The 14,090-nt window shown below is 44.4% G+C and overlaps 1 protein-coding gene across 1 annotated transcript; it reads left to right on the top strand.

The window, feature by feature from the left end:
- The first annotated feature begins 4,048 nt into the window (after positions 1-4,048).
- Positions 4,049-12,628, top strand: LOC310855612 (retinol dehydrogenase 12). The gene is made up of 7 exons (XM_083760693.1): positions 4,049-4,243; positions 5,747-5,881; positions 6,562-6,753; positions 8,747-8,908; positions 10,027-10,146; positions 10,896-11,100; positions 12,097-12,628. Exons 1-7 carry the CDS (start codon positions 4,102-4,104, stop codon positions 12,200-12,202), a joined length of 1,062 nt encoding a protein of 353 aa, XP_083616819.1. The 5' UTR covers positions 4,049-4,101; the 3' UTR covers positions 12,203-12,628.
- Positions 12,629-14,090: the final 1,462 nt, after the last annotated feature.

The following is a 14,090-nucleotide window of genomic DNA, read 5'->3' as shown; positions in this document are numbered from 1 at the left end:
GGACCGGAAGAGGCGGGACATCTTGTCTCCGTCCGCATCTCTGCGTTTATTGGTCGAAACCGAACGCACGTGATGTCCGGTTTTTGGTAGGGCTGTTCCCATTGGCTGTCGTAGTGTGGGAAGGTCTGAGAGTCTGAGAGAAACACCCTCCAACCAAGATGTGTTTTTCTGCGTGTTTTACTATCAACGTGTTTTAAAAGCATTTATAATTAACTTAAGTGTTTAATTCAGCAACGCTGCCATTATGTCGTTGTTTAATAACACTGAATAACAAACTTAGCCAATTGACCGTTTCGATGTTGATATGAAGAACAATAAAACATCACTTTGTTTGGGCTGGAGCTTCTTGGACTGCCATTTTGTTTCACTGACGTGAAAACAAACAAATCCGTTTTATGTTTTATCGTTGCTAACCTAAAAACTATAGGCATACAATGCATGTCATTGGGAAATCATGATATGATTATGAACTATTAAAGTAATTGTTTTCTAATATGAATATTGTAATACGGTATATGTGAGCTAAATGGTGTATGATAACCTCCCTCCTGGTCCCCACCAAGCCCACAACTCCACTCCACACCCCCTCCCATGTCCCCCACTGTCCCTGGCCTGCCCCCTATCCCAGGTCAGAGGAGAGCTGCGGAGGATCCATCCCAGGAAAGCGGCTGGCCCCGAAAAGGTGTCCAAGGTTACAGAAGGCCTGCGCCACTGAGCTTGGGGACCCCCTCCAGCATATCTTCAAGCTGAGCCTACGTCTGGGAAAGGTTCCCACACTGTGGAAAACCCATATATATATATAAAATTGAAAACCTCATGTATCGTACCGGTACGATGAACTAAATAACTTCAGACCTGTAGCGCTGACCTCTCACCTCATGAAGACACTGGAGAGGCTGATTCTACGTACACTTCATCAGTCCCCAGGTGCAATATGCCCAGGATCCCTGCAATTTGCATATCGGGAGAAGGTAGGGGTGGAGGACGCTATCGCTATCCTCTACCTAACCCATCGGGCCTCCACATACCTGGACATGGAAAGTGGCGCTGTGAGGTTATTATTCTTTGATTTCTCAAGCGCTTTTAATACCATACAGCCCCCCCTCCCCTTCTGAAAGACAAACTGACCAGCATGCATGTTGACCAACACCTTGTGTCCTGGGTCATGGACTACCTCACTGACAGACCACAATATGTCAGGTTGAGGGACTGTACTTATGTGACCTGCAGCACAGGAGTCCCCCAGAGGACTGGGGCTGGCCCCCCTTCTCTTCACCCTCTACACGACAGAGTCAAGGCCTATTCATAGTCTGGATTTTCGGTGGTGAGGTGACCACCGCTCCGGTGGTGAGCTGATCACCGGAGCTGAAATAACGTTGAGCGGTGGTGAGTAAAAACAGAGAGAAGGGCTGGAGCGGTGGCGGTGGTTTGCTCTTCACCGCGGCTCGTGACGTCATGTTGTAGTTCGGTGGTCACCCCACCACCGAAAATCCAGACTATGTATGAGCCTTCAGACACTGCACAGAGATGTGCCACCTGCAGAAATTCTCTGACGTGACGACACCGCCATCGTCAGGTGCATCAAGGGCGGGAGGAGATACAGGATTTAGGACTTTGTGGATTGGAGTCATCTGAAACCGGCTTCAGCTCAATTTCTCCAAAACAAAGAAGATTGTGATCGACTTTCAGACTTATTATCAGTCAGTGGTCTCCATGCAGTGTTCTTTTCTATGCTGTGGTGTGCTGGGGAGGGAACGGCAGACAGAGGGACACAGCCAGACTAGTCAGACTGATTAGGCGAGCTGGCAAGGTGCTAGGGACCAAGACACTAGCCATTCTGGATGATGTCAGTCACCCACTGCACACAGAAGAGCAAATTCAGTAACAGGTTTTTATCCCAGACATGTAGCACAGATAGACCTAAAGCATTCACTGCCATTGACAGAATATTCTGTCATTTCAAATCCCTCTCATATCTCTTGATACAATAGGCCAAGGTGTGGGCATGTCCTTTTACAAAGCTTGATCAAAATGGTTGATTCAACGCAAAGGAATAAACACAAAGGACGTGTCATAGCCTTCACTCACACCTGCACAACAGATTGTTGTAGCTGATGCATGAGACTTGTTGACTGATGCAAGCTCGCAATTCATTTCCAATGGGAGTCACATGGTTTGACACAACATTTTTGTTGTATGAGGGGGGGGGGGGGGGGGCAGTCGAAACACAGCCAAAAGCCGTACAACAAAAATGTTGTGTCAAACCATGTGACTTCCATTGGAAATGCATTGGGAGCTTGCATCAGTAAACAAGTCTCATACATCTAGCATGCATCAATGTTGTATGCTAGATCGAAAGGTGTGAAGGACTTAATTAGGCACCCCTCCCCCTCATACAACAAAAATGTTGTGTCAAACCATGTGACTTCCATTGGAAATGCATTGGGCGGCCATTAAACACGGACAAGACACAAGACAAATGTTGTATGCATGATGCAACAGTGTGAGTGAGGGAGGCCTTATACCCCCTGGCCAGGGCAAACCAGTGCTTTGTGTATGGGTGGGGTTTGGCCACAACAGTGGTGTCAGGCAAATGTCAATTTGTGATATGCATACAATCAAGAAATGGTAGATAAATATTCAATATATGACAGGCAGACCAATATTACCATAACAGAATAGCTACAGTGTACGAATTTCAGGAAACAGTCCATAAATTCTACAATGAGGAAGAACAGAGAGCTGTGTGCTAGCCTGTGACTTCTCTAACCCCGTGGTCACAAAGCTGCTTAGAACAAGCATTCAATAACCAAGACTTTAAAGGACAAGAGGAACAAATACCAAAATGTTGTAAAGGATCCAATGCATTCAATAACCAAGACTTTAAAGGACAAGAGGAACAAATACCAAAATGTTGTAAAGGATCCAATGAAGTGGATCTGATTAATTGAAAAGGACCCCAAAGGAAACAAGCTATAAAGCCGCAATTTGCAACTCTAGATTTTTTTTACAATGGGCTGAATCTAGAGTTGCAACACCCTCCATCCACTTCCTACTGAATTCGTGAGGGGGAGCGCTTGTTTAATAGAAGGCTGTGCGTGATGGGGCGTCGCACTGCGTCGGCCTCTTCTTTGGGTGTTTTACCTGCTTGAATTATCCTCTTTCAATCTAGAGTTGCAAATTGCGGCTACAAGCTATAGTGCTTTCTTGGCTGTTTAATCCCATTAGCAGACCTTGAACTGTACTTTCATGTTCTTGTCTTTGCAAACTGTGGCCCTGGTTACATGCACAAAATGTATTCAGAATGAATTAATTAATTCCGAACAGAGATTCATACCCAACTGTTTACATGGAACCTGAATATTAAGTATTCCTATATTCCTCAATTGTTTACATGACCAAAGCATTCATTGCATTCGGATTCGGAATATATAATTTGGACTATAGAGATGCCCAACCCATAACCGTTATGGGTTCCCATTGGATTTGTTCTGATTCAGAAACACCAGCCATCATGTTAGTATTTCACCTTTAACGTAAACTTGTGTTCAACAGATTGTGTGTCCACAGACCACAGTCCTAGTCGATCCTCATGACTGACACAACAGCCCTCCTGGTTATTAAGTGGCAACAGGCGGAGAACAGCGCTCCGTAGAGCGCACTTTTTTCTAGTTCATTTTGTGGACTAAGGCAATCCATAACCACTATCCACTATAGCCTGAACAGAATCGGCTGGTAAACGGACTGCGTGCCCACCGATCACACCAGACCAACCCCGTCCCGCTGCAAAGCAGGCAGATTCCCGGTGCTGCACCGAAATGGGTGACCTGTCAAATCGTGTGACTTCTGCGATGTGGGTGAATGGAGCGAACTGTCGAGGGGTCCGCGCACGCACAACGTCCGTCCGGGACGAGACACGGTGAAGTTTGAACTGCAACACCAGTAGGCGGCAGTAGCCTACCAGTTCAGGATGGGATTATGGGAGCTGGTTAATCTGCAGGTTTTTAATGCGCTTCTAAAAGCCTTCTCACAGATCCGCTGGCATCGGAAGGGCTTTGACAGTACAACAGAAAGCAGAGCTTTTCTAGGGGTCATTTCCACATGAGGGAAGATCTCAGTGGGTTCCTGGTCCAGCCGCGGTCCAGTGGATCGGAACAGACCATGGAGTTGCCGTGGGCGTGGACCAAAGTGGAGTGGACTCAGCTGGCTCGCCATGGAGCGGTGCTGACCGCCACAGCACTCTGTAAGTCACTGTCCAGTCAGTGTCCACTAGAGGTGTTGATGCTTCACTTTGTTTCATCCTAAAGGAATGACAGTAATTACTTATAGGCTACTCTTCATTAGTGACAGTTGGATGAGTGGAAACTGAAAAGGCTAAATATATGATCAGATGGAGATTTAATGTAATATGTGTATCGTAATTGATTAGATTAACAACTGCAGGCTAAGAATGTAATGGTTCTTTAACATAGTTTGTTAATCTACAAGTAGGCCAATGTTTGTGTGAAACTATACATGGATTATTTTAGCGAGATTCTGTCCGATTGTAGGCTACATTTTAGGGTATTTTTTCGGCTAATTGAATAGCCTATATGGAAGAGAATTGTTTCGGGATAAAATATAAATATATGTATCATCATCATATAAATACGGGAAAAATATTAAAATGTATTAATACATTTTTTTTAAATAATCGGCTGACCGCTCTAGTCTGGCATCTTGCATTCAATACAATGACTACCCTTATTCACTTTTCTGTATCGGTTTTGATTGATTGATTGAATACTTTAGCCTAAGTAAGTAAATAGTATTAGTAGGCTACATATGATGCCAAAAGGATAACAAACGGCCCTGAGGGCTTGTTTCCTATGTATAACATTATCATACAACATATAACATAATAAGAAATGTTGTCGACTAACAATTTAAGATCAATTTTATGTATGTCACACTGTATAGGTGTATGCAAAACAGCTATTTATTGGTTTATTTATTTATCATTTATTATAATCAATTAAACCAATTAGTTCTACTATATTACATTATCCAGGGTGTATACTGAGTTTGACTATACTGCATGGTGTTGGCGAAGTAACTAACCTTACCTTTGGCTTTTCAGCAGAACACAGCCAAAGGATGCTTCTGTCGTCATGGTTACTGTGTGTGTGTGTGTGTGTGTGTGTGTGTGTGTGTGTGAGAGAGAGAGAGAGGGGGGGGGGGTGTGTGTGTGAGAGAGAGAGAGTGAGAGAGAGAGAGATACTAATACTACACGTGTGAGGAATGTGGGAAATGGGAAATTGTCCTTTTATGGTTTAAAAAGATTTTTAGAAGGTTTACAATCAGGAAAAGATTCAGGTTTGGGGTCAGAATTAGGATTTAGACAATATAGGATTAGGGGTTCACCCAATTCATGTGTTCACCCAGGTAATGACATTACAGCACAGGAGTTATGCCTGATAATTTATAATTAACATAAGTAGTGCTGGTGTTGTGCACTGACAATAATATTGAAATTCTTTATTGGGAATAATCCCTTGAGAACATCAAGACAATAGCAGATCTACATGGTTACAATGTGTTGTGATGCATTTTGAGCTTGTAGATGTCTTGTCAAAACATTGTAAAAATGACATTCATAAAACCAGTCCTAAAATGTTGATATTCATGCAAGTGTGTGTGTGTGTGTGTGTGTGTGTGTGTGTGTGCGCGTGCACGTACATGTGTGTGTGTGTGTGTGTGTGTGTAGTTGTGGTGGGTCTACGGTGGTGGGTCAGGGGAGGAGTGTGTCGGTGTTCGATGCGTTTGGAGGGGAAGACGGTGGTGATCACAGGGGCAAACACTGGGATCGGCAAGGAGACGACGAAAGACCTGGCCAGAAGAGGTGTGAACACTGACTGAACAGAACAGGCACCTCACAGCATGCTGTACACTAGTGCCAAAACCCTTAAAGCCCAGGGTTGGCCTCGGCCGTGGCATTTTCTTTTCTTTTGTTTTTACACACCATTATAATGTTCTTATTTTGATAAGACCCAGTTACTGAATGTCACTCTCCAGGTTCTCTTCAGCCCATATGACACTATGGCACATTATGAGTCCCCAAGTGGTTCTCAAACATTGTATTTGCAAGGACCCCCATAACTCCAAAATGGAACCAAATGGACTCGCCACAACGGGTCCATTTGGTTCCATTTGTACTCTCATTGTTTCAAACCTGTTATGGTCATTCAGGCCAATCTCTTTGTGTTCTGTTAATATTATTGTACGCTCAAAAAGTGTTACAAATAAGTGTTTAAACCTAAACCGGTTGGGTTTAGTGTGTGTGTGTGTGTGTGTGTGTGTGTGTGTGTGTGTGGGGAGGGGGGGGGGGGGGGGGGGTAGAGGCGGGGGGAGGGGGCGGGCCCCCATGACGATTATAAAAACATTTCGTCTCTGCATATGCATCCCCTGTTGCTGAACAAAACTCACTTTAACTTTAACAAAAACGTTGTGTTATAAAAACCTTTTAACATAACATGCGTAGCTTATCCTATTCCATTTCCATTAACCAAGTTGTGCTCTCAGGTGCCAGGGTGATCATGGCATGCAGAGACCTGACACGGGCTGAGCAGGCTGCAGAGGAGATCAGGAAGCAGACAGGAAATGGAAACATAATGGTGCGACACCTGGACCTGGCGTCTCTCCACTCCATCAGGCTGTTTGCCAAAGAGTTCCTGTGCACGGAGGACCGACTGGACATCCTCATCAACAATGCTGGTGAGGCTTGGGAAACATCACCCATGACGAGCAGCATGGCATCTGGCAGGACAGGCAAACCAAAAAATACAGTACAGGATAAATGTGTAACTGCTGTCGGGCAGAAACCTCTCATCTCCATATTTAAAAATGTTGTGTTTTCTTGTAAATTAATGACCTCTTGGTCATACTACAGCTTCACACAAAGCGACAAAGGTATCAAAAATAGCAGATCTACAAGCTACAAGCACATGTTTTGAGTTTGTCGATCTGCTAAACTTTGAATCCTGAAAAGTAACATTTATGAACATGAGGTTTCTACCTGACAGACGATATACAAAATTGAAAATCTATTATAGTATTATTTTTAATGAATAAAGAGGAACATCATGTCACCTGTGTTATTAGCACAAATAGGCTGACCGAAATAATGGTAAACATGGACTCGTGGTTTAAGAATGGGCACATCCAGACAGTAGATTCACAAAGATGTCAAATGCCACTCGTGGGCCGTGGCAGGAGTCTCTTCCTGGTTTTTAGACAGCTGGTGGATGGAAATGAAGCATGCAACCTGCAGCGTCGGCCAGAAAACCGGAAATTCTTTGCTTGACGCGAGCAGCATTTGGCATCTTCGTGAATCTACTGTCTCTACACACCCAGGATTTTGAATGGTCGGTCGGTCGCACATTGATGAGTGGCGCTCCTCTCTAGTATTTTCTACTTTGAAATGATAATTGAAAATCACACATGTGTGATACAGACATGCAGACATACACACTGCCAGTCATTAGAGCGGTTAGGCACCTCTCAAAAAGATATAGGAAATAAAGAAGAAACAAAAAGGGATATTTACTCGTAGCCCATGAAAATGGGTCAGTGGCAGTGCAAAAAAGTAAAAAAAACACTGGGCCACCCAGTGCCCTGCCAAGAAAAACGTTGGACGCAGAGAACGCTGAAACACAATGCTCGCCGCAGCTGGGAAAAGGAACGACACAGTGTGTATTTAACATAGAAATGCAATCCCGCATATATATGACCTAAAAAGTGACGGATTACAGCTTTAAGGAGAGTTCATTTGATTCAGGGGATTTATTCTATGCAATTAAATCCAGATCAGTTGATTGAGTTGAAACAAGTCTCGCTGAGAAACACTGGAACATGCGCTAATGACCGATGGAATTCAAGCGCGCTGGCAACGTCTGTCACTCCTTTATTTTGTGGCAGTCATGCACACAAGCACCAAACCAGCTCACTGACTGCTAAAAGCCTGGTGACATCTGAATTCAATTTCAGGGGCTAGAACAGTGCCCAGAGGGGACAACAAACCCACGGCCACTGCTTTAGAAGCCAATCTTTCCAATGTTTGCATTGGTCCTATCTGCACATTGGACGAAGAATTACCAAAATTAGTTTACTTTAACTAAAAGCATCAATACCATTGTAGAAATACTCTAGGCAAGTAAAAGTCTGGTATACATCTTTTTACTTAAGTAAAAGTATAAATTAGTGGCATCAAAATATACTTTTTCCTTTGTCAGTGGCATGTTTTGCGCAACAACAGTTTTTTCATTATTTGTCTTATTGAAATTTCAATAAAAAGATTTTGAAAAGAAAATGTACTTAACGTACTAACAGTTCAATTACTCATTATGCAGAAGGTCTGATTTCACAAGTTGTCAAATGTATCAAATGCATAAAGATCCTTTGAAAATGGCAGATCTATAAGTTCACAAAAAAAATTGAAAGTAACACAAAATTGTACCAAATTACAGTACTTGAGTAAATGTACTGTGTTACTTTCCACCACTGGTTCTGCAATACAGTTTGCTATTAACCACATGAACCATCATGGCACGTGGCATGTCTTAATAGGTACCCCAGTTAACACACGATTCTGCTGTTTAGTAGCTTTTATCATGGGTTGAATGCCGATGTGTCTATGGCAATGAATGGAGTAGCATGGACTTAAATTTGTGTCTGTCTGTCTTGTCTGTCCGTATTTCCATCCATCCAGGTGTGATGATGTGTCCAATGTGGCTGACAGAGGACGGCTTTGAGACCCAGTTAGGTGTCAATCATTTGGGACACTTCCTGCTGACCAATCTGCTGCTGGAGAAGTTGAAGTGCTCCGCCCCTAGCCGGGTGGTCACTGTTTCCAGTTTGGCTCACAAAGGAGGTAAAGCTATTTTAATACTGGTTTCTACTGGACTCTGCATCCAGCATCACACAGAGGAGGCAATAGTTTATATCAGTGGTTTCCAAACCTTTTAGCCTGTGACCCAAAAGAGAAAACCAGCAGATCTACAAGCTCACAACGTGTCGCTTCGTGTCACATTGTGGGCTTGTAGATCGGCTATTTTCACTACTAAACTTGTCTTTGATTGCAGGGACCCCCAGAAGAGAAGATTAAAAAAGAAATAGACATAGAAAGGTAGACGCCTCCTTCGGCTCTGGGGCTTATTTACTCAAGTGAGGGCCAGCTTCCGCGTTGGTGCTTCACTAGTCTCGCGTAGCCAGACAACTATTGCCACTTGCGAGAGGCAACAGTATGGCAACGTGAGACTAGTGCTTCACAGAAGCTTACACGTGGGTCAGAGTGGACGTTAGGGTCTGAAAAGTCCCTGAAAAGACGCGCTGTGATTGGCCAGTAGTGACTTGAGTGGCAGTGTGCCTTCCGCACTTCTGGCCCACTTCCGCCCCCACGTCGATACACATGACTTCAACGAACTGCAGCGGCCAATGAGGCATCCATTTCTATACAGCGTCGCAGTCCCGCCCCCTTTCATGACGATGCCAGGCCCAGGAAATTAATCCCAATGCATTTTTCCCCATAGACATTTATTTACTTAAAGACCTTTTAAGCGCCGTATGAAGCCAACTGGAGTCGTGACAAATCATGACAATAAACACAATATTTTGGACCAAACAAATAATTACAATTATTCTTTGATTGGCCCAAAACATTGTGTTTATTGTCATGATTTGTCACGACAAGAGTTTGCTTTGTCCGCGGCGTAAACGTCTTTAAATAAATACTTTCTGAAAAGTCTATGAGGAAAATGAACAGAGATTTATTTTCTGGGTCTCTCGAGGGGGTGGGACTGCAACGCTCTATAGATCAATTTTTAATATCTATGGTTTAGAAGTGGTGGTCTCTACTGCCCACTGCTGGTCCCTAAATGTACTATATTATTTTAGACTCTTCAGTAATCATTTCAATACTGATTAATAATCATCATTCATCACAGCATTGTTTGGTTGCCTGTCATGCTTTCTCTGTGTTTATCTCTCTAGGGAAGATCAACCTTGATGATTTATTCTTCGCCAAGCGTCCCTACAGCTCTTTAGAGAGCTACCAACAGAGCAAGCTAGCCAACGTCTTGTTCTCCAGAGAGCTAGCCCACAGGATGCAAGGTAATACCTATAGAAATCTATAGAGCAATCTGTCTATAATGTATAATCTATACATCTGTCTACATATACGTGTATCGTCTCTATATGTTTGTCTATTGTCTATCTATAATCTGTGGTCTGTCTATTATCTATAAAAAGGGGTTCTCAAACCTTTTCATGTCAATTGGACGGACCCCAATCCAAACCATATCTATCTGACTGCAGACAACCATCAGAAAATCTTTTGTGCCAGTGACCCCCATAAAAGTGTTTATAAAATAATAACATTCAAAATATATATATATTTTTTTTTTCCAAGATTTCTTTGTATAAAATATGATCCCTGGGGGTCAAAACAAAACAGAATGAAGTTTCATCAACAAACTTAAACATACCAGATATACTAAAATGTAACACTTAATCTATTATGCATTATTAGAATATATGCCGCAATTGTAGATATTCAGATATGTAGTTCTGCTATTTTTGTCATTATGTCAAAGTACAAATTGGTACAATTGGAACAATTCACTGTTCAGGGGTTGGCCATGACAATTATCACCCCAGTCACACACTGCTGCTCCAATCTGCACCGAACTTGCCACAGGGGTCTGCCACGAAAATTGCCACACCAAAAAACAAAAGAATTGGCCATAACTCAGTGACAATCGCTCTGATCAGTGGAATATTACTGTAGGACTGGATTTGAAGGCCGTGTATGGGCCTGGAAATCCAGTATAAAGAAAGCTCTGTCCCGTGCCCCCTCACAGGAACAGGAGTGACGGCCTACAGCCTCCATCCGGGGGTCGTACTTACAGAACTGGGTAGACACTGGCAGAACTGGTTCCCCTTGCTGGGACCGCTGCTGTCGGCCCCCTCCCACCTCCTGATGAAGACCCCCACCCAGGGAGCCCAGACCACCATCTACTGCTCCGTCACCCCGGGTCTGGAGGCCCTGTCCGGACGCTACTTCAGGTAGTGTCTGAAAACGTTAGCTTGATATGCATTAGGCCAGTAATTCTCAACCCGTTTGGTCTGGAGACCACCGGTGTGCCGCAAGGGTATTGTAAAATGGGCCCTCAAATTAGAGTTATCCCGAGTCCGATACCAGTATCCGAAAAGCTGGCGATACTGCTTAACCCATTCAGACCTGAGGCCAATTCTGAAAAACAACACCAAAAGGGGGTTCCCATATTGAAATGTATCTAGTTACATAAAGGGGTGCCCGGTCTAGATGGGTTAGTGTTAGAAATACTGATTTAGAAGGCCTTTGTAGAATGGGCATCATGGGTTAAAATGCTGGTAGTGGTATCGGCCATTCCGAATCGATACCACATCATTTTTCACGATTACAATTAGTCATATTTGAATGCTTCAGACTGTTTTATACTCTTACTGTACTATTTACATAGTAGCCTACAGTAGTATTATTTTACTAACTATTTATTCCTAGATCAGTGGTTCTCAAAACGTTTAATTCCATGGAATCCCATAACTCTGACTGTACAAATGGATGGGTCCATTTGTACACTCTCAAGAGTTACAGACCTGTAAAGGCCTATTTATAGTCTGGATTTTCGGTGGTGAGGTGACCACCGCTCCGGTGGTGAGCTGACCACCGGAGCTGAAATAACGTTGAGCGGTGGTGAGTAAAGACAGAGAGAAGGGCTGGAGTGGTGGTGGTGGTTTGCTCTTCACCGTGGCTCGTGACGTCATGTTGTAGTTCGGTGGTCACCTAACCACCGAAAATCCAGACTATGTACAGTATGAGCCTTAAGGGTTCATTTGGAATCCTTTCAAGGAACCCTGTGAGTCCCTGAGCCACTGTCCTAGAATTATTTTAATTACACACTGATTATTGGAATCGGTATTGGGAAGGAAAAAAATGTATCGGTACATCTCTACCTCAAATGGGGGGCGGGCCTTGTGATTACAAGACGCATTGATGCAGTGATTGTGTGTTTGCTCCAGTGACTGTGCGGAGAAGACCTCAGCTCCGCAGGCCAGGGACGACGCAGTAGCCAGGAGATTGTGGGAGGAGAGCGCCCGATTGGTCGGATTAACCGACAAACAGTGACTCTGACCCAACCCTGTCCCTCCGTATCAGGAACTCTGACCCGACCCCGTCCCCCATACTTACCAAGAACTCAGGACCGCAGACGAGGGATTCCTCCAACCTGCCAGCCGGACTAGCCTGGGTTCCAGCTTGAATCGCTGTGTGCCATGATTCTGAATTGTCACTCGCTACTCAGTCTGGGCATGCAGAGGCTGCTTGACTCATAACGTCAACTGTTACGTAGCCACGTTGTTGCCGATACGTCATCAGCCAGCGCCACTCTGTCCATGCTTCTCACTGTTGAAAACAATAACGCCGTTCAAGACGTGAGAATAAAAAGTAAAAACCTACGGTAAAAAGTAAATGATTCAGTAGATCACTGTCATATTCAGTAGTACAAAAAAAAATCACACCCGTGTGAAGTAAGTGGTGCAACTCCGGGTGGGGGTCCCCAGGGGTAGCCTGGTTAATAAACCAGACCGAATCAGCCGTTGGCAAAAATAAATTGTCTACCGGCGGATTTCGGTCTGGAGAGGCTCAATTGTACGCCCATTTTCTACACACGAAAACGTGTGCGCCCAATAGGGACACGGTATGCAATATGGGCGGGCTTTGGTACAGTGACGTTCAATGCTTGAGACCTTTGACTGACAGTAGCTCTGACCAATTGCGTCAAAGAGAAAATGTTTCCCTGGAAATGAAATCCAAGCTGAGCCTCCCCAGACTAATATCCCGCGGATCCGTGCAATATTAGTCTGGTTTATTAACCAGGCTACCCCAGGGGGTCCCCGGAACTTCCAGACCCACAGGAACGCGCCCAGGGTGTCGGCCCGGTTCCGGCGAGCCACCTGTCTCCGGAACGGTCGAGAAATTAGTTACCATGCAGAGGTCCCCAGGGGGTCCGCAGAACATCCAGACCCCCAGAAACACACCCAGGGGGGCGGGCCGGTTTGGGCGAGCCGCCCCATGCCCGAAACGGTTGAGAAATGACAGTTACCCTCTACTGTACTGTACTGTCACACACGAAACCATCATACAGTCAGTTAATATGTGTTTACACACACACACACATAGGCTGCGCAACAGTGACACTTGGTTGTGAAAACCAACCAAACGCTATTTCCGTGCTCGGACATCAGATCCAGGCAGGCAGGGACAGACCCAGCCAGACACACAAAGCTCCGTAATGAAGTGGTTGCACCACTTAAAAATTACGGCTGTGTGGGGTGAGTTTAGTGAATGATAAGGGGACGTTGCAGGACAACAGCAGTAGCTGCGCAGTGCGCATTTATACGTCAAACTGGTGTTTTTCCTCAACCCACACCACAGACCAATCAGAAGCCACGGTTCCATTTCAACCTTCATATGTCCCGCCTACCTGTGGAGAATAGGACTTTCCAGACTGAGTAGCGCAGTGACATGTTCAGATCCGCGGAACACAGCGAATCAGCCTGGAACCCAGGCTACAGCCGGACAGCCATGTTTAGATCCTCTCATTGTTGTAGAGCCAACATGGAGTCCAGAGGACTCTGGTGGAGAACTTCTACTGAGCAGACTACACCTGCTTTCTGTCAAAGCTATTGTAAGGAAGGAAAGGACACACATGTTCTATTATATGCTATGGCACAGACTGGACTCACTGGAAGACAAACTGGAGCCAGAAGTTCAATGGGATGCATGAATTGAGGTCAATTCACTTGTCCATTGAGGTCAAATGGACAAACATATGAATAAACATTATTTGTTTGATTCCCTATTTTGTCATATCAGTAGATTCAGATAGATCAGTTCAGTAAAATATTTGTTTTCTGACGTCTTGTTTTTCGATGTTCACGCTTCGGAGGTATCCAAATTGCACAGAATAGGTTTCTGACAGGACAGTATCAGCTGTCATTAGAACTTCATGTGC

This window comes from Protomyctophum parallelum, assembly GCF_964188405.1.
Source record: "Protomyctophum parallelum genome assembly, chromosome: 3".
Taxonomy (NCBI): Eukaryota; Metazoa; Chordata; class Actinopteri; order Myctophiformes; family Myctophidae; genus Protomyctophum; species Protomyctophum parallelum.
This window is presented reverse-complemented; position numbering and strand designations above follow the sequence as displayed.

Bases quoted from the DNA above. Each gene is read 5' to 3' on its own strand.
- LOC310855612 (XM_083760693.1), top strand. From the start codon at position 4,102: ATGAGGGAAGATCTCAGTGGGTTCCTGGTCCAGCCGCGGTCCAGTGGA. The intron at 4,244-5,746 runs GTAAGTCACTGT...GTGTGTGTGTAG, and splicing joins GCTGACCGCCACAGCACTCT to TTGTGGTGGGTCTACGGTGG. The intron at 11,101-12,096 runs GTAGTGTCTGAA...TGTTTGCTCCAG, and splicing joins CTGTCCGGACGCTACTTCAG to TGACTGTGCGGAGAAGACCT.